The sequence below is a fragment of the Sturnus vulgaris genome, chromosome 3 (assembly GCF_052056855.1).
Source record: "Sturnus vulgaris isolate bStuVul1 chromosome 3, bStuVul1.hap1, whole genome shotgun sequence".
NCBI classification, from domain to species: domain Eukaryota; kingdom Metazoa; phylum Chordata; class Aves; order Passeriformes; family Sturnidae; genus Sturnus; species Sturnus vulgaris.
This window is the reverse complement of record NC_142245.1, coordinates 111713316-111733414: the sequence shown is the minus strand read 5'-3', so window position 1 is coordinate 111733414 and position 20099 is coordinate 111713316. Positions and strand designations below refer to the sequence as shown.

The window sequence follows — 20099 nt, the reverse complement described above, 5'->3', positions numbered from 1 at the left end:
ACTCAGATTGGCAGTGCCTATCCCTAGCTCCAGAACACTCCCAGGATTCCCAGCAAGGACATTCCCCAGCCACACACTCGCTGATCCTGCCATGGGCAGCACCAACGCAGGGAGAAGCCAAAGGGCAGGGAACTGTTTTGGTGCCCAGAAATGGGAAGCAACCTTTGGAATTACTGAAAGCCTGAAATGATCGGAAATTTCTGTACTACTGTGGGAAGAGAATTTCCATAATTTGCCAAGTAAAATGCCCATTCCCTTAGCAAACAAGATCTCACATCCCTCCTGCAACATCAAGGCACCAAACCAGTCTTTCCTGTACTTAGGAAACCAAAATATCATTTTCAACATGTTCTGGACTCTTAGACACAATTGAAGGTTTGATTCTCTTTCCCAGCTCTCTCTGACAGCCAAAGCTTACACCTCGAGTCTTCCAGACATTTGTGCTTTCAAAGACTCAGATCAGGTGGGTTTTGATCTGAGTCCCTTTGCAGGCAGGATTCCAGACAGATACACGACACTCACCTCCCTGGAGAAGGTCTGGGTGTTCAGGCAGCAGGAAACCCAAGAGGAATGGCTGTGTGCAGATGCTCTTGGGGCCAGGGAATGCTGCTCTGCCCCAAACAGGCTGGATTTATAGCAGTGCTGGTGGGTGGGACAGGCCCCCATTGCTGCTGGCACAAGAGCCCTGGGCCAAGCCGGGAGTGCCCCGTGTGTGTGGGGGTGCTGGGGCTGCCCCTGGTCCCTCCCTGCTGCAGGGGCAGAGGCTGAGGGGCCTCCTGGGGCTGTGACAATCAATGTCACCGTTGTCCCCATGCAACAACTCTTGTGACACCCGTGGCACAGCGGCAACGGGCTGTGGGGCCAGCTGGGAAATCCTTGGGATGGGCACAGGAACTGGTGGGTGCAGACACCATGGACATGTGGGAATGGCAGGAGCAGCACAGGGATCCCTTTGCCCCAGAGGGAGCATCCACAGGGCAGCTGCAGCACAGGCAGCCCAGGCAGCCCAGCCCAGCAGGCAGTGCCAGGCTCAGCGTCCCCAAAGCACGGCCAGGCAGGAGCATCCGCAGGGACACAGCCACTGCTCAGCCCCAGCACCATCCCCAGCGCCTTCTGCTGCCACCAAGGCAGTGCCAGCCCCAGAGGCAGCAGGCACAGCAGCCCTGCAGCAGCAGGACACACACACACGGCCCAGCCCTGCAATGCCAAAGTGCTCGTCTTTATTGAAGCCGGGAAAAGCAGCCCCTGCCCCAAAGACAGCGGGGCTGGCAGCACAGGGCTCCAGCCCAGCAGCACCCAGCAGGAGCAGCTGCCACTGCTGCTGTCAGCCCAGCTGGGCACGGCACAGGCACGGAGGGCAGGGGACAGCAGGACATGGGGCCAGCAGACAGAAGCCAATGCGATGTTCTTCACAGGAATTTCAGGGTTTCAGCCCCAGAGACTGTAAGAAGAAAAGAAACAAGCACATCATTACCTGGTGTAACATTCCCTGCCACTGTGTCCCCCTGCCCTGCAATGCCCAGGTGTGGTGCAGCAGCCTCAGTCTCAGGGGAGGTGAGATGCAGTCCTCAGGTCAGGCAGGTTGGACCTGGGCTATGTCAGTGCTGGCAGCCCTGGCTCCAGGTGTGTGCAGGTGCAGCAACACCTGGATCATGTCCTGGGTGCTGCCCAAAAACAGGGAATGTTTCTCTCTTTGGTGGCCTGGATGAATCCTCTGCAGAGCCTGAATGAGGCCCTGGGGACTGCAGGAGACTGGGGTGTCCCTGGCTGACCTGGGGCTGCTGCAGCCCCACTCCCAGCACCTTCCCTTCCCTCAGGTCTGCCTTGGAGCCTGAAGGATGTTGCTCCTTTAGATACTCCGGGTCCCTTAAATATCTTCTGCCATGACAGCAGCTTATGTAATTCCAAAACTCACTTTTTGCAGCAAAAGAAGAACCTGGAACATTTTCCTTTGATGACAAAGGGGAAACGGCACTTCACAAATCCACAGTATCCATTTTCCTTCTGACATTGTTCCCTATTTGTTGGTTCCAAGAAGGATCCTGCCCAGTGAAAGAGGTCAAAGTGAGTGTGGCATCAATGTAAAGAATGGATCTGGTTCCAGAGGAATTGCTGCTGGCTCTGAGTCCCAGTCCTGTATGGGAACTCAGCACCAAACCCAACACCTTAAATTCTCCAGTCACAGTTCGTTTTTTCTACAGCAACGTGTGCATGTGGGGAAAGACAGAGGGAAAGGCCAGCATGAGCTACTGGAGCTGCTGAGCTGGATCCTCTGCTGCCCAGACATTCCTCACATCATATCCCTGCCAAATGTTAGAACCACCTGAGAATTGTGGTCACTTACCAGCAGCTGCAAGCCCCAGTGATGGGGGTTCACCCTCAGCCATCTCCCCTGTGTCCCTCTCACCTGCAGCTCTGTGCACCAGCAGCAGGAGCAAGGGGAAGAGCAGGTAGAGGATGCGCATGGCTGGTGCCTGTCCTGGGTCTTCTCGGGGCTGCACAGGGGACACAGCAAGAAACAAAGCAGGGTCAAGGATTCAGGGGGACCTTTGTGCCTGGACATGCCAAGCTAAATGAAATCTTATCCAATGCCCTCCATCTCCCAAGCCATCCCAAAGCTGGTTACCCAAATACCCTGCAAAATCCCCTGAAGTCAGGAAAGTTTTCCCAGCTCAACTTGCAAGCATCCATCCTCAACTCCAGATTATTGCCAGGATTCCCAGCAAGCCCATTCCCCATCCCTGTGCAGCACTGACCCAGGAAGGAGCAAGAGGCCAAGGAAGTGTCTTGTTGGGCTGCAAGTGACTCCCCAGTGACTCACGTGAGAAAGGTGCTGGTTCAGAGCCCAGCAAGGCAGCAATGGTCTGTAGCAAACCAACCTGGAATCACTTGTGTGAAGAGCCCAGCTCGGGGAGTGTCCCTGTGCCCCACACACGCTGGTTTTGTCCTGTTCCCAGGGGGTGGGACAGACCCTTTCTGCTGCTGGCACAAGAGCCCTGGGCCAAGCCGGGAGTGCCCCGTGTGTGTGGGGGTGCTGGGGCTGCCCCTGGTCCCTCCCTGCTGCAGGGGCAGAGGCTGAGGGGCCTCCTGGGGCTGTGGCAATCAATGTCACCGTTGTCCCCATGCAACAGCTCTTGTGACACCCGTGGCACAGCGGCAACGGGCTGTGGGGCCAGCTGGGAAATCCTTGGGATGGGCACAGGAACTGGTGGGTGCAGCCACAGGCACCAGTGCAGCCCTGGGGAAGCAGAATCCTTCTTGCATAGGCTCACAGGGTCACAACTGTGATAACTTGGGTTTGGAAGGGATTGGAAAGATCATCTCTTTCCACCCCTTGCCATGGGCAGGGACACTTTCCACTAACCCAGGCTGCTCCAATCTTCATCAAACCTGGCCTTGAACAGTTCCAGAGACCAAGGTGCAGCAACAGCTTCTCTGGGAGTCCTGTGCTAGGGCCTCTCTACCCTAACAGATGAGGATTCCTTCCTCACATCTGATTTAAACTCTGTCAATGTGAAAATATTTCCTTCTCTCCTATCCTTTGTCTTCCCTAATCTCATTGTAAAACCCGCTGGTGTGGGACGTGCAAATAGCCACAGAGTATGGAAAACAACTTTGGAAACTTCAAGAACATCTTATTAGACGAGATGTCTGTGACTCTAACATATCAGGGGATAAACACGTTTCTCTCTCATGGCTCTTCTGACAACGTGAGAGCAACACCAGCAGACAGGTAAGTTCTGTAAACCTGGTGACACAACAAACCTGCATCTCCTTCTAAGGCCAGACAAGGTGAATACATACAAGCTGGATGCAGCCATCACTTGGGAATCCTGTGAGTTTGATGCCTGCATTGCCCTTGGGAGAAGTGACAGTCCTTGCCAGGCAGGAGGGTCTGTGCCATGGGCCCAATTTAGGAGCTTCTTCTCCAGGTCATTGGCAGAGCAATCTGGACCCCCCCAAACTGGTGGGCTTTGCTGGGAGGGTTTCTTGAAGGCACTGAGAAAAGGCTGCACTCTGTGCCAGAGCAGCAGGTTGGTGCTGGTTTGCAATGAGCAGGGTCTCTGTGTGTGGGTCCCTGTGTTATGAATGATGTTCTATTTTTCCATTTTATCAAGCAACAAGATTAAATGTAATAGTAAATTTTCAATAGTAACAAAATGAATAAAATCAAAGTATTGGAGATGACAAAGTATTGGAGATGAATATAATCACAGTGCATATTTTTAAAAAGATACAAAATTTGGCAGTAAGTAACTTAGTGTAATTGAGGTTCGTATAAAGCATAAGCAAAACCGACCGGGGAGGGGCCCCCCCCGACCGGGGGTAAGGGGAGTGGCTCCCATTCCTCACGTACCAAAGCATCCAGGCTAACAATCCCACTTATATACTGTAGGCTACAGAAGTTTCTAGAAAGCTCCTCCTAGTTTCTATTCCTAAAATCTATGTCACTGTGCTCTGCTAATGGGTTAGGGGGTCTCTCATCCTTTTGAGGGTCGTATTTCCTATGAAGGCTCATTGTCTTCCTCAGTGACCGAGGTGTGTCCTGCAGGTAGCACAGGTGCACTGTGTGACTGAGCAGATGTTTTCCATTACAAGACTTTAATTGAGTCCCATGCTTGGAATCGTCCCATTTTGGCCCATTTCAAGGTCAAAACTTTCTATTTCTAGATGCTGCTTGTCAGATCTTCATCCTTCTACTATTCTTGTTTGACTTTCTTCCAACCTCCTTCTTGGACTCCCAACATCTGGAAAATGTCCTTTGCCCTGTCTCACCCATCTTCCCCCTCACTCTGTTAACAATTATCTTCTATTGATTTAAATACAATTTTGTTAATATAGTTACAATTTAATTAGCACGAATCACATTTGTCACACCTTCATGTGTCCCTGTGTCCCTGGATGTGTCCAGCAAACCACAGCACCACAAGGTCATTACACAAGGCTGGATCACACAAGACCCTGGGCTGGGAGTCCTTCTCAGAGGTGTCAGAAGAGGAAACTGAAGCCTCCTTTTCCCTGGTGCATGGGGAAAAACAGGAACAGGAACTTTTGGGCTACCCTGACTCCAGGCTGTTGTCAGTGTTCTCTCCCTCCTGATGCTGCAAGGAGCATCAGGAAATATAATAATGAATTGAATATATGGAAAAATTGAGGATTTAAGCGAAGCTCCAGTGAAGTTGTGCTGTGGATACTGAGTATTCCATACAGACATAATGCAGATGAAAGAAGGCAAAGCAAACCTTTTGGTTCTTCGTATCTATTTGATCCCTCTCAATCTCATGAATCACATGTGAGTTCTCTCTATGTCTATGGTGTCCTTCATGACATCCCCCACACGTCTCTTTAACAAATGGCTCCTTCTGCAGGATTTGCAGCCGAGCCTGGAGCTGGGACCTCGTAACAAAGCTCTGGTTATTATAGGGATGAGGTTTTACCACTATGTCCAGAGTTCCTAGGCCATCATGTCTTTCTGACATGGGAGTAGGGTTCTGAGAAAAGAATCTATCTGGACCTATAATCACCAGGACAATGTTCCTTTTGCCCCAGAGGGAGCATCCACAGGGCAGCTGCAGCACAGGCAGCCCAGGCAGCCCAGCCCAGCAGGCAGTGCCAGGCTCAGCGTCCCCAAAGCACGGCCAGGCAGGAGCATCCGCAGGGACACAGCCACTGCTCAGCCCCAGCACCATCCCCAGGGCCTTCTGCTGCCACCAAGGCAGTGCCAGCCCCAGAGGCAGCAGGCACAGCAGCCCTGCAGCAGCAGGACACACACACACGGCCCAGCCCTGCAATGCCAAAGTGCTCGTCTTTATTGAAGCCGGGAAAAGCAACCCCTGCCCCAAAGGCAGCGGGGCTGGCAGCACAGGGCTCCAGCCCAGCAGCACCCAGCAGGAGCAGCTGCCACTGCTGCTGTCAGCCCAGCTGGGCACGGCACAGGCACGGAGGGCAGGGGACAGCAGGACATGGGGCCAGCAGACAGAAGCCAATGGGATCTTCTTCTCGGGAATTTCAGGGTTTCATCCCCAGATGCTGCAGGAGGAAAAGAAACAAGCACATCATTACCTGGTGTAACATTCCCTGCCACTGTGTCCCCCTGCCCTGCAATGCCCAGGTGTGGTGCAGCAGCCTCAGGCTCAGGGGAGGTGAGGTGCAGTCCTCAGGTCAGGCAGGTTGGACCTGGGCTATGTCAGTGCTGGCAGCCCTGGCTCCAGGTGTGTGCAGGTGCAGCAACACCTGGATCATGTCCTGGGTGCTGCCCCAGGACAGGAAATGTTTCTCTGTTTGGTGGCCTGGGAGAGTGGGGAGGCCCTGGATGTCCTGGGGCTGCTGCAGCTCCACTCAGGGCATTTCCATATACCTCAAGGACTTTTTCCTTCCTTTTTGTGCAGTTTTCCAAAGGTATAATGCAGTAGACTTTTTATCAGGGGTTGTGAAGAAAGAAGTTTTTAACAGATGATTCTGAGGAAAAAGAAGGAAACTCTTTCCCCAGTCAGGATTCCAGATCTTACCCTCTGCAGCAGACAGTTTGTCCTGTACATCTTCCAATTTGCCTTGCAGGGAGGACACATCTCCCAAAATAGCAGTATCCTCTTCGGCGCTTGCATTCAAGTTCACTTCCTATTACCACAGGGAAACACACACATGGGGACAAGACAACAATCCGGGAGACCATCGTTGTTATAGATAACCTGATGCTCCCCAGGCATTTCAGGCCAAGAGAAGTTCCAACCTCCTCACAATCACATCTCCAATTGCAATGTGTCTCACCTGGAAGGTCCCTGTGCCCCTACACTGGGGCACACCAGAGCAGAGAGTGGAAAGGACCAGTGTGAGGTTGAGGAAGAACTGTGCTGGCTCTCAGCTGCATTCCCACCTCTGCTGGGACCAGCACAGCTGGCAGGCAGGGATTCCTCGCATTCCTTTTCCCTGTCCTGGCTGTGCCATGATTTGTGTGACCTCTGAGGGAAAGTCCTTGTGCAGCCCTTGCAGGGATCATCCCTTGGAGTGATGTGGTTTTGGGACACTCAGGGGATGAACCACTGGACAAGAAGGGACACCTTTGTGCTCCAGGAAACCCTCCCATCCAAACACCCCTGGAGCTCTCTGCCATCCCTCTGTAGAGCAAGAGAACACCCAGAGAGTCCCACACAGGGACAGCTGGGTGCAGCCTTGGAGCCTGAAACCAAACCCCTTCTCAATGCTCAGAACAAGCCAGGATTCTGTCTCCATGGGCTCTCTCCATCCCAAATTGTTGTCCAGTGGGAAACTCACCTGAGGAACCCTCAATCCTCTGTTACCTTCTTGTCACTCCCACAAACACGGTCACTTCCAGGGACATTGAATTACCCCTGGTAGGGAGTCACTCTTTCCCCCATTTCCTCTCTTTGCCTCTCACCTGCAGCACCCTGGACCAACAGCAGGATCAGGGGGAAGAGCAGGAACAGGATCTTCATGGCTGCTGCCTCTCCTGGATCTTCACAGGGCTGCAGAGGGACACCAAGGCAATGGGGACATGCAGGAGCCCAGGTGGGGCAGGAGCCTGTGTTGCAGTGCTCTGTGGCTCAGCAAAGTGCACATGGGCTGCCTCCAGCCATGTCTGATCACATTTCCTTTACCTTTCTCTAAAAACAATTCTTAAGTCTGTGCCAGCCTTCAAACCTTGGGAGTATTCCACCATCTCAGTCTCCGGGATATCAGTAATCTACACTGATTGAATTGCCTTCCTCATAGGTCTTCTAAAACCTTTACCCAGAGCACAGACTGCAGATCTGGGGCTCCACTATTGCGGATGACAGCAAAATAAATGGCCAATGAAATTTGGGAAATGCAGAGATAAAATGGCCATTGAAAATTATGGAACCACAGGGCTGTTCCTCCTTTGGGTTTCATGTATCAAACACGGACCCCAAACACCCTGACCAATCTCCTCTGCTTCCATGGGATCACAAAAGTCCTCCCAGCTGAGATTGGCAGTACCTATCTCCAGCTCCAGAGTATTCTCAGGATTCCCAGCAGGGACATCCCTCAGCCCCAGACTTGCCCCTGCCCTGGGCAGCACCGACCCAGGGAGCAGCCAGAGGGCAGAGAAGTGTCTTGGTGCCTAGAAATGGAAGAAAAATCCACCTTTGCAGGTACTGAAAGCCTGAAATGATGGGAAATCTCCGTGCTGGTTTGGGAAAAATGTCTCCATATTTTGCTAAGGAAAGTCCCCATTCTCCCAACAATGATCTCATCTCCCTCTTGCAGCAAAGGCACCAAACCAGTCTCTCCTGCCCTTAGGAAATCAAAATTTCACTTTTCCCATGTTCTGGACTCTTAGACTTCTATTAAGACTTTTATTCTCTTTTCCAGGCATTTCTGATAGCCAAATTTTAAACCTGGATAATTCCAGCCATTTGTGTTTTAGGAAATTCTGCTGTCCTGAGCTTTGAGCTGACACCCTGAGTGGGCAGGATTCCAGAGAGGCACCCCACACTCACCTCCCTGGAGAAGGTCTGGGTGTTCAGGCAGCAAGAAACCCAAGAGGAATGGCTGTGTGCAGATGCCCCTGGGATCAGGGAATGCTGCTCTGCCCTAAACAGGCTGGATTTATAGCAGTGCTGGTGGGTGGGACAGGCCCCCATTGCTGCTGGCACAAGAGCCCTGGGCCAAGCCGGGAGTGCCCCGTGTGTGTGGGGGTGCTGGGGCTGCCCCTGGTCCCTCCCTGCTGCAGGGGCAGAGGCTGAGGGGCCTCCTGGGGCTGTGGCAATCAATGTCACCGTTGTCCCCATGCAACAGCTCTTGTGACACCCGTGGCACAGTGGCAACGGGCTGGGCAGGAGAGGGATGGGATGGACAAGTCAGAATGATTCATGCTGGGAAGAATAGAAATGAGGAAATGGTGTCCTTCTTTGTGTCCTCTCATTTTATTGATGTTATAAATACTCAGATTGGGATGTGGAAGATCAGATTGAACACTGCAAATATGCTTAGCTTTATACAGTGAGAGGAAAGTTTTACCTCTCATTTCACCTCAAGGTGTGTCTGCATGTTTTGTAAAGAAGAGGGACAAAATAAAATTTCAGGGTTAGCACAGGGGAAGGAAAGACCATAGCAGGCAGGGTTGATATGAACATCCCTCACCAAACTCTCTAGCTCTAGAAAGCAATGGCAACAGAAAAATTTTGGTGTTGGTCTCTTCTCACAGGTAACCATTGACAGAACCAGAGGAAATGGCCACAAGCAGCAGCAGGGAAGGATTAGATTGGGTATTAGGAGCAGTTTCTTTGTTGAATCAGTAATCACTGTTGGGACAGGCTGCCCAGGGCAGTGGTGGAATTGCCAGCTCTGGAGGTATTTAAGAGCCATGTAGATGTGGTACTTGTGCAGGAACAGGACAAGGAGGAGCACCAGGGACAGCTCCTGTGGGCCACCATGGCCATGCCCACTGAAGGGACACAGCCCCCAGCACAGCTCTGCACACAAGGCTGTGGCTGTCAGGGACAAGGGACATGTGGGAATGGCAGGAGCAGCACAGGGATCCCAGCAGCCCCAGAGGGAGCATCCAGAGGGCAGCTGCAGCACAGGCAGCCCAGGCAGCCCAGCCCAGCAGGCAGTGCCAGGCTCAGCGTCCCCAAAGCACGGCCAGGCAGGAGCATCCGCAGGGACACGGCCACTGCTCAGCCCCAGCACCATCCCCAGGGCCTTCTGCTGCCACCAAGGCAGTGCCAGCCCCAGAGGCAGCAGGCACAGCAGCCCTGCAGCAGCAGGACACACACACACGGCCCAGCCCTGCAATGCCAAAGTGCTCGTCTTTATTGAAGCCGGGAAAAGCAGCCCCTGCCCCAAAGACAGCGGGGCTGGCAGCACAGGGCTCCAGCCCAGCAGCACCCAGCAGGAGCAGCTGCCACTGCTGCTGTCAGCCCAGCTGGGCACGGCACAGGCACGGAGGGCAGGGGACAGCAGGACATGGGGCCAGCAGACAGAAGCCAATGGGATCTTCTTCACAGGAATTTCAGGGTTTCATCCCCAGATTCTGCAGGAGGAAAAGAAACAAGCACATCATTACCTGGTGTATCATTCCCTGCCACTGTGTCCCCCTGCCCTGCAATGCCCAGGTGTGGTGCAGCAGCCTCAGGCTCAGGGGAGGTGAGGTGCAGTCCTCAGGTCAGGCAGGTTGGACCTGGGCTATGTCAGTGCTGGCAGCCCTGGCTCCAGGTGTGTGCAGGTGCAGGAACACCTGGATCATGTCCTGGGTGCTGTCCCAGGACAGGGAATGTTTCACTCTTTGTTGGCCTGGGAGAGTGGGGAGGCCCTGGATGTCCTGGGGCTGCTGCAGCTCCACTCAGGGCATTTCCATATTACTCAAGGACTTTTTCCTTCCTTTTTGTGCAGTTTTCCAAAGGTATAATGCAGTAGACTTTTTATCAGGGGTTGTGAAGAAAGAAGTTTTTAACAGATGATTCTGAGGAAAAAGAAGGAAACTCTTTCCCCAGTCAGGATTCCAGATCTTACCCTCTGCAGCAGACAGTTTGTCCTGTACATCTTCCAATTTGCCTTGCAGGGAGGACACATCTCCCAAAATAGCAGTATCCTCTTCGGCGCTTGCATTCAAGTTCACTTCCTATTACCACAGGGAAACACACACGTGGGGACAAGACAACAATCCGGGAGACCATCGTTGTTATAGATAACCTGATGCTCCCCAGGCATTTCAGGCCAAGAGAAGTTCCAACCTCCTCACAATCACATCTCCAATTGCAATGTGTCTCACCTGGAAGGTCCCTGTGCCCCTACACTGGGGCACACCAGAGCAGAGAGTGGAAAGGACCAGTGTGAGGTTGAGGAAGAACTGTGCTGGCTCTCAGCTGCATTCCCACCTCTGCTGGGACCAGCACAGCTGGCAGGCAGGGATTCCTTGCATTCCTTGTCCCTGTCCTGGCTGTGCCATGAGTTGTGTGACCTCTGAGGGAAAGTCCTTGTGCAGCCCTTGCAGGGATCATCCCTTGGAGTGATGATGTTTTGGGACACTCAGGGGATGAACCACTGGACAAGAAGGGACACCTTTGTGCTCCAGGAAACCCTCCCATCCAAACACCCCTGGAGCTCTCTGCCATCCCTCTGTAGAGCAAGAGAACACCCAGAGAGTCCCACACAGGGACAGCTGGGTGCAGCCTTGGAGCCTGAAACCAAACCCCTTCTCAATGCTCAGAACAAGCCAGGATTCTGTCTCCATGGGCTCTCTTCATCCCAAATTGCTGTCCAGTGGGAAACTCACCTGAGGAACCCTCAATCCTCTGTTACCTTCTTGTCACTCCCACAAACACGGTCACTTCCAGGGACATTGAATTACCCCTGGTAGGGAGTCACTCTTTCCCCCATTTCCTCTCTTTGCCTCTCACCTGCAGCACCCTGGACCAACAGCAGGATCAGGGGGAAGAGCAGGAACAGGATCTTCATGGCTGCTGCCTCTCCTGGATCTTCACAGGGCTGCAGAGGGACACCAAGGCAATGGGGACATGCAGGAGCCCAGGTGGGGCAGGAGCCTGTGTTGCAGTGCTCTGTGGCTCAGCAAAGTGCACATGGGCTGCCTCCAGCCATGTCTGATCACATTTCCTTTACCTTTCTCTAAAAACAATTCTTAAGTCTGTGCCAGCCTTCAAACCTTGGGAGTATTCCACCGTCTCAGTCTCCGGGATATCAGTAATCTACACTGATTGAATTGCCTTCCTCATAGGTCTTCTAAAACCTTTACCCAGAGCACAGACTGCAGATCTGGGGCTCCACTATTGCGGATGACAGCAAAATAAATGGCCAATGAAATTTGGGAAATGCAGAGATAAAATGGCCATTGAAAATTATGGAACCACAGGGCTGTTCCTCCTTTGGGTTTCATGTATCAAACACGGACCCCAAACACCCTGACCAATCTCCTCTGCTTCCATGGGATCACAAAAGTCCTCCCAGCTGAGATTGGCAGTACCTATCTCCAGCTCCAGAGTATTCTCAGGATTCCCAGCAGGGACATCCCTCAGCCCCAGACTTGCCCCTGCCCTGGGCAGCACCGACCCAGGGAGCAGCCAGAGGGCAGAGAAGTGTCTTGGTGCCTAGAAATGGAAGAAAAATCCACCTTTGCAGGTACTGAAAGCCTGAAATGATGGGAAATCTCCGTGCTGGTTTGGGAAAAATGTCTCCATATTTTGCTAAGGAAAGTCCCCATTCTCCCAACAATGATCTCATCTCCCTCTTGCAGCAAAGGCACCAAACCAGTCTCTCCTGCCCTTAGGAAATCAAAATTTCACTTTTCCCATGTTCTGGACTCTTAGACTTCTATTAAGACTTTTATTCTCTTTTCCAGGCATTTCTGATAGCCAAATTTTAAACCTGGATAATTCCAGCCATTTGTGTTTTAGGAAATTCTGCTGTCCTGAGCTTTGAGCTGACACCCTGAGTGGGCAGGATTCCAGAGAGGCACCCCACACTCACCTCCCTGGAGAAGGTCTGGGTGTTCAGGCAGCAAGAAACCCAAGAGGAATGGCTGTGTGCAGATGCCCCTGGGATCAGGGAATGCTGCTCTGCCCTAAACAGGCTGGATTTATAGCAGTGCTGGTGGGTGGGACAGGCCCCCATTGCTGCTGGCACAAGAGCCCTGGGCCAAGCCGGGAGTGCCCCGTGTGTGTGGGGGTGCTGGGGTTGCCCCTGGTCCCTCCCTGCTGCAGGGGCAGAGGCTGAGGGGCCTCCTGGGGCTGTGGCAATCAATGTCACCGTTGTCCCCATGCAACAGCTCTTGTGACACCCGTGGCACAGTGGCAACGGGCTGGGCAGGAGAGGGATGGGATGGACAAGTCAGAATGATTCATGCTGGGAAGAATAGAAATGAGGAAATGGTGTCCTTCTTTGTGTCCTCTCATTTTATTGATGTTATAAATACTCAGATTGGGATGTGGAAGATCAGATTGAACACTGCAAATATGCTTAGCTTTATACAGTGAGAGGAAAGTTTTACCTCTCATTTCACCTCAAGGTGTGTCTGCATGTTTTGTAAAGAAGAGGGACAAAATAAAATTTCAGGGTTAGCACAGGGGAAGGAAAGACCATAGCAGGCAGGGTTGATATGAACATCCCTCACCAAACTCTCTAGCTCTAGAAAGCAATGGCAACAGAAAAATTTTGGTGTTGGTCTCTTCTCACAGGTAACCATTGACAGAACCAGAGGAAATGGCCACAAGCAGCAGCAGGGAAGGATTAGATTGGGTATTAGGAGCAGTTTCTTTGTTGAATCAGTAATCACTGTTGGGACAGGCTGCCCAGGGCAGTGGTGGAATTGCCAGCTCTGGAGGTATTTAAGAGCCATGTAGATGTGGTACTTGTGCAGGAACAGGACAAGGAGGAGCACCAGGGACAGCTCCTGTGGGCCACCATGGCCATGCCCACTGAAGGGACACAGCCCCCAGCACAGCTCTGCACACAAGGCTGTGGCTGTCAGGGACAAGGGACATGTGGGAATGGCAGGAGCAGCACAGGGATCCCACCTGCCCCAGAGGGAGCATCCAGAGGGCAGCTGCAGCACAGGCAGCCCAGGCAGCCCAGCCCAGCAGGCAGTGCCAGGCTCAGCGTCCCCAAAGCACGGCCAGGCAGGAGCATCCGCAGGGACACAGCCACTGCTCAGCCCCAGCACCATCCCCAGCGCCTTCTGCTGCCACCAAGGCAGTGCCAGCCCCAGAGGCAGCAGGCACAGCAGCCCTGCAGCAGCAGGACACACACACACGGCCCAGCCCTGCAATGCCAAAGTGCTCGTCTTTATTGAAGCCGGGAAAAGCAGCCCCTGCCCCAAAGACAGCGGGGCTGGCAGCACAGGGCTCCAGCCGAGCAGCACCCAGCAGGAGCAGCTGCCACTGCTGCTGTCAGCCCAGCTGGGCACGGCACAGGCACGGAGGGCAGGGGACAGCAGGACATGGGGCCAGCAGACAGAAGCCAATGGGATCTTCTTCTCGGGAATTTCAGTGTTTCATCCCCAGATGCTGCAGGAGGAAAAGAAACAAGCACATCATTACCTGGTGTAACATTCCCTGCCACTGTGTCCCCCTGCCCTGCAATGCCCAGGTGTGGTGCAGCAGCCTCAGGCTCAGGGGAGGTGAAGTGCAGTCCTCAGGTCAGGCAGGTTGGACCTGGGCTATGTCAGTGCTGGCAGCCCTGGCTCCAGGTGTGTGCAGGTGCAGCAACACCTGGATCATGTCCTGGGTGCTGCCCCAGGACAGGGAATGTTTCCCTCTTTGCAGCTTTGGTGATTCCTCTGCAGAGCCTGAATGAGGCCCTGGGGACTGCAGGAGACTGGGGTGTCCCTGGCTGACCTGGGGCTGCTGCAGCCCCACTCTCAGAGCAGCTCTGTAACCCACAAGGCTTTACCCTCCCTTCTTGGGCATCTCTCCCACAAGGAATAGATAGGAGATCATGTAGCAGACATTCACGGGAAATAAATTTGCTGCATATTTCCTTGTGAGTAAAAGAAGTAACTCTGTCATCAGGCGGGATTCCAGACCTTATCTCTTGCAGCACACACTGTACAGGGGGCATCTTCCAATGGGTCTCGCAGGGAAGTCACACCTCCCGTAAACGCAGTATCCCCCTCTCTGCCTGCATCCAGCTGCATTTTGGGTTTCCATGGAGAAAGAAACATACAGAACAATTAAAGCAATCATCTCTGAGAGCAGTGTGTGGTTGCAAAAGGCTGATGGTGTTACTGCATTTCTGGCCAGATGCAGATGGATTTGTTTCCAACATCCCTACACCAATGATCACACACGGGGCAAAAGAACATTCAGAGACAGCCAAAGAGTGTCCAGCAGCTGGGTGCAGGGTGGAAGCTTGAAACCAAACCCCTTACTGAGCCACCAAAGAAGCCAGTATTCTATGTCCATAGGCTCTTTCGACCCCAGATCTTCGTACTATAGAACTATCATTGGAGAAACACCTTTCTCCTCAATCCCCCCTTACCTTTGCATCACTCCACTAAAGTGGTCACTTCCTAGGACATGGAAAACTCCAGTCATGGAGGATCACACGTCTCCCCATCTCCCCACTTTCCCTCTCACCTGCAGCACCCTGGACCAACAGCAGCATTAGGGGGAAGAGCAGGAACAGGATCTTCATGGCTGGTGCTTCTCCCAGGTCTTCACAGGGCTGCAGAGGGACACCAAGGCAATGGGGACAGGCTGGAGCCCAGGTGGGGCAGGAGCCTGGGCTCTGTGCTTCACCAAACTGCAAAGGGCTGCTTCCAACCACAGCTTTCTCTACCTTCCTCTTAAAAATAATTCTGTGGTTTGTGCCACCCTGCCAACCTCAGGAGCATTTCATGATGTTTCAGTGTCTGGGAAATCCATAATCTCATCTGATCCTTTTCCAGGAGACCTCACAGTCACCTACCTGATGAAGGTCTGGGTGTTCAGGTAACAACAAACCCAATAGGAATCACTGTTTCCAGTGGCCCTTGGATCCAAGGAGCACTTTTTTGCCCAAAACACTCTGATTTTATATTCTTGCAAGCCATGAGGACATTCACTGATTTTTGCTGACACATCTCCTCTTGGCCAATCAGAAAGCCACTCATCCATGTGGGGATGCTGGTACTTCTCCTTATCCCTCTCTAATGCAATGGCAGAGGCTGAGGTGCCTCCTGGGGCTGTTGAAATCAACGACACCATTGTCCTCAAGCAACAGCTCTTGTGACACCCACGGCACAGAGGCACCTCAGCTGTGGTGCCATGGCATGAACTGCCTGGGATGGACAAAACAGGCTGGTGGGTGCAGGCAGAGGTAGGAGCCAGTCCCAACCAATCTCTGCTATGAGGGTAGTGAAGCCCTGGCACAGGTTGCCCAAAGATTGCTTCCCCAAACCATTCTGAGATTCTTTGATAAAATATGTGTCTCTTCCTGTCCTGTCAGTTTGCTTAGGGAGCTGGTGCTTGACAGTGGTTAGCTTTTTTCTTCTGCCTTCACTCAGAGTCAGGATTGAATGCTCGAGAGATGCATTTCTTGCTCAGACTTGGTTGTTTATTAAATCTTATCTGAAGAACAGAGAGTTCTTCAGCACTTCTAGCTACCAAGCCAAAAGTGAAAAAATTGAGGTGTATCTAGCTAGTTGCAAGGTCTTTTAAAGCCTAACTATCCAATTAAAAGCTAACATCTATTTTATTTATACTTTCAACCCAATAACCAAACTCCTGTGACCCGCACTGTGGGATTTTCTATCCTACTAAAAACTGCTACCTGAAATCATGAAGTAGAAGGAACAAGAAGGAAGAAAGAGGCAATACCCAAGAATGTCCATCTTGTCCCATACCTATTACTATACTCTAAAACTCCAAATTCAAAACCCTTCACCATGTGAAATTATACACTTCTATTCAAACTACACACCAGTGATTCTAATCAATCACTCAAATTTGGAAGCCTTCTCCAAGGCCTTAAGTCAAAACCAGTGCTCCTTTGGGGGTTGGTGTCAGAAAGCACAGAAAGTTTAAAACTGCTGTGTGACCCACAGAAACATTAAAAAAGTTTTTGGTTTCCTTCTCTTTTAACATCACGAGAATAGCTTCACCCTTGCCGAAGTGACTTATATTCCACCTGCCAGGAAGTGGTAAGCCTAGGGATGCCTTTCTGATGTCGACTGAAATAGTCAGTATAGTAGTCAATATAATAGTCAGTATAATAGTCAAATAGCATTGCAAAGAGGAAATGAAATCAGAGGAGACCGCACATCACCTCATTCTGTCTGAATCCACTGCTTCTGAAACTGCCCTGCTTGGTACCCACAAATGTGATTCAACAGCAGCAGAAGGCTGTATAAAAATGTGCAATCTATGGGAGATTAGTAAAGGAAGGTGAACAGGGCTTTATCAGGCCTTAGAAGTGTGGACTTGATCAGGAGAGTTTTTGGATTTATAGGATTTCTGTGGTGTTTCAGAAATATAAAGATCAAGTTGGGTCATGGAGGAAAGATCATGAGAGAGAAAGAAGCAGTGTATCCATGGCTGCTTTCTGGCTGCACCCTACATGCATCTTATTACCTGTCCTATATTCCTAGTAAACTTTATTTGTAACTCTTTTTTGTACTGTCTGTCTGTGATGTGTCTCCAGGGTGCTGATCCATTGCTCAGAGAGACCAAAACTCTTGGAGCTGGGTCCTGGAGAGGAGAATGGGACTTGAGGTTGATATATGAGGGACACAGGGTCTGGTGTCATCTCTCAGACAGATTCATGGAGTCATGGAATGGTTTGGGTTGGAAGAATTCATCTCATTCCAACCCCTGCCATGGGCAGGGACACCTTCCACTATCCCAGGATGCTCCAAGCCCCATCCAACCTGGCCTTGATGCATGATGGGGACATCCCTTGAGCATCACTCTGTACAAGTAGGATTGGGTGTCCATTGCTGGGTCCTTGGAATATCCTCACTCTTGGAGGTTTGGGACCAGACTCAGGACCAGCCCAGGGCCAGCACAGCCAGGGATTTCTGCTCAAGGTGTGGAAAGGACTTTAATCCCCACTGCAGGGAGGCCATGGCTGGAGCCTGGCTGGGAAGCTGCTCTGACTTGGGGATCTTGTGCTTGGCCCCATCAGAGATGCAGCTTGGCCTTGCTGATCCAGACCCAGGCTTGGACCCACAGCTGGCACCCTGATCTGACCTTCCCTGTAGCCACAGCAGTGCCCAATACTCCAGGAGAGGCTGCTCCCACCCCTGGCTGCCCTGCTCCATGGAGGGGAGCAGTGGGTGTCCCCTGTCCCAGCATCCCCGTGGTCATTGCCCCATGGCAGTGCAGGGGCCAACCCCCTTGGCACCCCCCTGAGCTGAGCATCCTGGATCTGCCACACCAATCATCCACGATTATCCACCTGGGCTCCTAACTGAGCCCCCCAGGCCTTGGAACCCCCCCAGCCCTGACCCCCAACTCAATCCCAAGCTCCTGAGAAGCCCCATGGCACGGACATCAGTCCCTATTCCCTCTGGATACCCCACAACACCCACCAGTGCCCCACACCCAGGCCCCACAGCTGGGGATGGACCCAAGGACACCAAGGCAGTGTCTGTCCCATGGAACAGCCCCACAAGGACCCCCGACCCAGCCTGGGAGCCAGGGCAAAACCAGCAGGTCCCCACTGAAATTAGGGTGGTCCTAGCAACCCAACCCCTCTATCCCTGTGTGAGAGGTGCTGGGGTCCCCTTGCTGAGCCAAAAGGTTGGACCTGGGGTCCCTGTGAGTGTCACATGTGTCCCCCCTCCCACCATGGATAGAGATGCTGGTGAGGCTGAGGCCAGCACAGAGAGAGGATGGATGGTGGGACAGTGTTCAGGAATGCACCCCATCCTCTCTGCCCTTCCCTACACGCAGAGGAAAGAGACACACAGCCAGGATACACATCTTGGCAGTGGGAATGATCACCACCTTGTATTGGGGACACTGGGGAATGGGATTCCCATGGGATCCAGCTCTGCTGGCCCTGGCAGTGCTCGGTGCCTCCAGGCAGCATCATCCCCACCACCGGGCTGGTGTGCTCGGGGATGCAGGAGCCCATCAGGGATACCACCGCCTGTGGGAGGAAAGCAGTGAGGGTCAGCAGTGTCCCTGCACCCTTGGGCTGCACATTCCCCGTTTTTTCCCCCCAACAGGCAGCCCTTGGACTCACATCCGACAGCAGAATTCCTGCTCGGAGCAGAGGCCGATGCGGGCGATCCCCGGCGGGCAGGAGCGCTGGGAGCAGAATCCCCCGCGGCGCTCGCAGTCCTGGGCTGATGCTCCAACCGGGGACAGCCCTGCAGGGCACCGAGAGAGGAGAATTTGAGCCGAGATGCTGAGCACAGCCCCTGCTCCCTGCGCGGCCAGCGTTAGCCCAGCCCTGCTTGTCCCCTGCCACAGGTGCTGAGCGGGTGCCTGCAGCCGAAATCCGAGTGAGTTTATGACACTTGGATGGGGGACAGTCACTACACCCCTAAGCAGGGAGAGGTCTCCATCATGCCTGCTGCCTCCTTCCTGGAATAAGGGAAAACTCCAATGGTAGAAGAAGGATTTCCCTTCCTCCCTGCTCCTCCTCCTCCTCGCCAGCAGTGCTGCTGACTCAGAAATGCAAGGGTCAGGAGGCATGGAAAGGGGTCAAATCCCAGTTTTGGAAGGATGAGAGCTTTAATACAATGCCCCAGCTGTGCTGGAGTCTTTCTTTAAAGGTGTGGGGTGAGAGGGACCCCGGCTGGGATGGCACAGCCTCCAGAAGAACTCCCAGGTCACTCATCAGCACAGGTGACAAATCCTCCCTAAAAAAACACTGACAAAGGACAAACCCTCCACGTTTCTTACCTGTCACTGCCTGGAGCATCAGGAGGAGCAGAGCACAGAGGACAGGCAGGACCCGCATGCCTGGGAGTCGCCAGCGGAGTCGCAGCTCTGGGGAGAAGAGAAAGGAGGCAGAGGTGAATGGGAGGGTCCCCTCCTGCAGGTGGTGTAGCACCTACGGGGACAGGACTGAGGAGAGGGGATGTGACCAGTCACAGGTGGGAGGATGCACTCAGCAGCCTGGAGCTTCCCGGCACCAGCAGCAGCAGTTTGGTCTCTCCACGTGGCACAATATCCCCTGGGATGGCTGAGTCCTCAAAATATCCAGCCCCAAAGCTCCTTTTTCTCTTTCTTCCCCTGACAGAGAAAAACAAGCAGAGCTCTCCTCGTCTGACACCTGAGAAATATTCCCAGGCCTCCAGCCCAGGATCTTGTGTCACCCCGCCTTGCGTAAGGGCTGCTCGGTGCTGTGGTTTGCTGGACACCTCTGGGGACGCACACACAGCATCCCTGCTCGTTAGGCCTTGGCAAACAATCAGCTTTCTCCACACAAAGCAGCTCTGTCCTCCTCCCCCCAGCGGGAAGCACGCTCTCTATGCTTCACTTGAAAATAACTGCAAAGACGCCACTTGGGATGACATCCTCGTCCAGCTGGCAATCCCAACGAGGACAAGCTTTAATCGTGCCTTTGTCTGGTGGAGTTTGCTGTGTGTAACCCTTTGCTGTTTGATGGAGCACCTACATAAACATTTCCAGCCCTGCTGCAGTCACGGGTATGTGTGTGGGGGTGGATGT

At 52.9% G+C, this 20099-nt stretch overlaps 3 protein-coding genes across 11 annotated transcripts; all 3 read right to left on the bottom strand.

Moving 5' to 3' along the window:
* Positions 1-1198: 1198 nt before the first annotated feature.
* LOC148224540 (ostricacin-2-like) lies at positions 1199-2997 on the bottom strand. Of its 4 annotated transcripts, none has more exons than XM_088162532.1 (4): positions 2880-2997; positions 2345-2495; positions 1916-2042; positions 1199-1441 (listed from the first exon to the last, which is right to left on the bottom strand). In XM_088162532.1, exons 2-4 carry the CDS (start codon positions 2463-2465, stop codon positions 1429-1431), a joined length of 261 nt encoding a protein of 86 aa, XP_088018658.1. In that variant the 5' UTR covers positions 2466-2495; positions 2880-2997; the 3' UTR covers positions 1199-1428. The 4 variants fall into 4 exon arrangements, with proteins under 4 accessions (XP_088018658.1, XP_088018659.1, XP_088018657.1 ...); XM_088162533.1 differs by having other exon boundaries at positions 2822-2919; XM_088162531.1 differs by having other exon boundaries at positions 2757-2900.
* A 2868-nt stretch (positions 2998-5865) lies between these two features.
* Positions 5866-18543, bottom strand: LOC148224539 (spheniscin-1-like). 3 transcript variants are annotated; one of them, XM_088162542.1, is made up of 4 exons: positions 18423-18543; positions 15072-15159; positions 14519-14623; positions 9773-10015 (listed from the first exon to the last, which is right to left on the bottom strand). In XM_088162542.1, the coding sequence occupies exons 2-3, from the start codon at positions 15127-15129 to the stop codon at positions 14520-14522; spliced, it is 162 nt and encodes a 53-aa protein (XP_088018668.1). In that variant the 5' UTR covers positions 15130-15159; positions 18423-18543; the 3' UTR covers positions 9773-10015; position 14519. The 3 variants fall into 3 exon arrangements, with proteins under 3 accessions (XP_088018667.1, XP_088018668.1, XP_088018666.1); XM_088162541.1 differs by lacking the exons at positions 9773-10015; positions 18423-18543 and adding an exon at positions 5866-6030 and having other exon boundaries at positions 15072-18237; XM_088162540.1 differs by lacking the exons at positions 9773-10015; positions 18423-18543 and adding an exon at positions 13779-14000 and having other exon boundaries at positions 15072-18237.
* LOC148224538 (gallinacin-5-like) lies at positions 18392-19853 on the bottom strand. 4 transcript variants are annotated; one of them, XM_088162536.1, is made up of 4 exons: positions 19514-19853; positions 19329-19415; positions 18664-18790; positions 18392-18567 (listed from the first exon to the last, which is right to left on the bottom strand). In XM_088162536.1, the coding sequence occupies exons 2-4, from the start codon at positions 19384-19386 to the stop codon at positions 18552-18554; spliced, it is 201 nt and encodes a 66-aa protein (XP_088018662.1). In that variant the 5' UTR covers positions 19387-19415; positions 19514-19853; the 3' UTR covers positions 18392-18551. The 4 variants fall into 4 exon arrangements, with proteins under 4 accessions (XP_088018662.1, XP_088018663.1, XP_088018664.1 ...); XM_088162537.1 differs by having other exon boundaries at positions 19521-19853; XM_088162538.1 differs by having other exon boundaries at positions 19702-19853.
* Between the last annotated feature and the right edge of the window lie 246 nt (positions 19854-20099).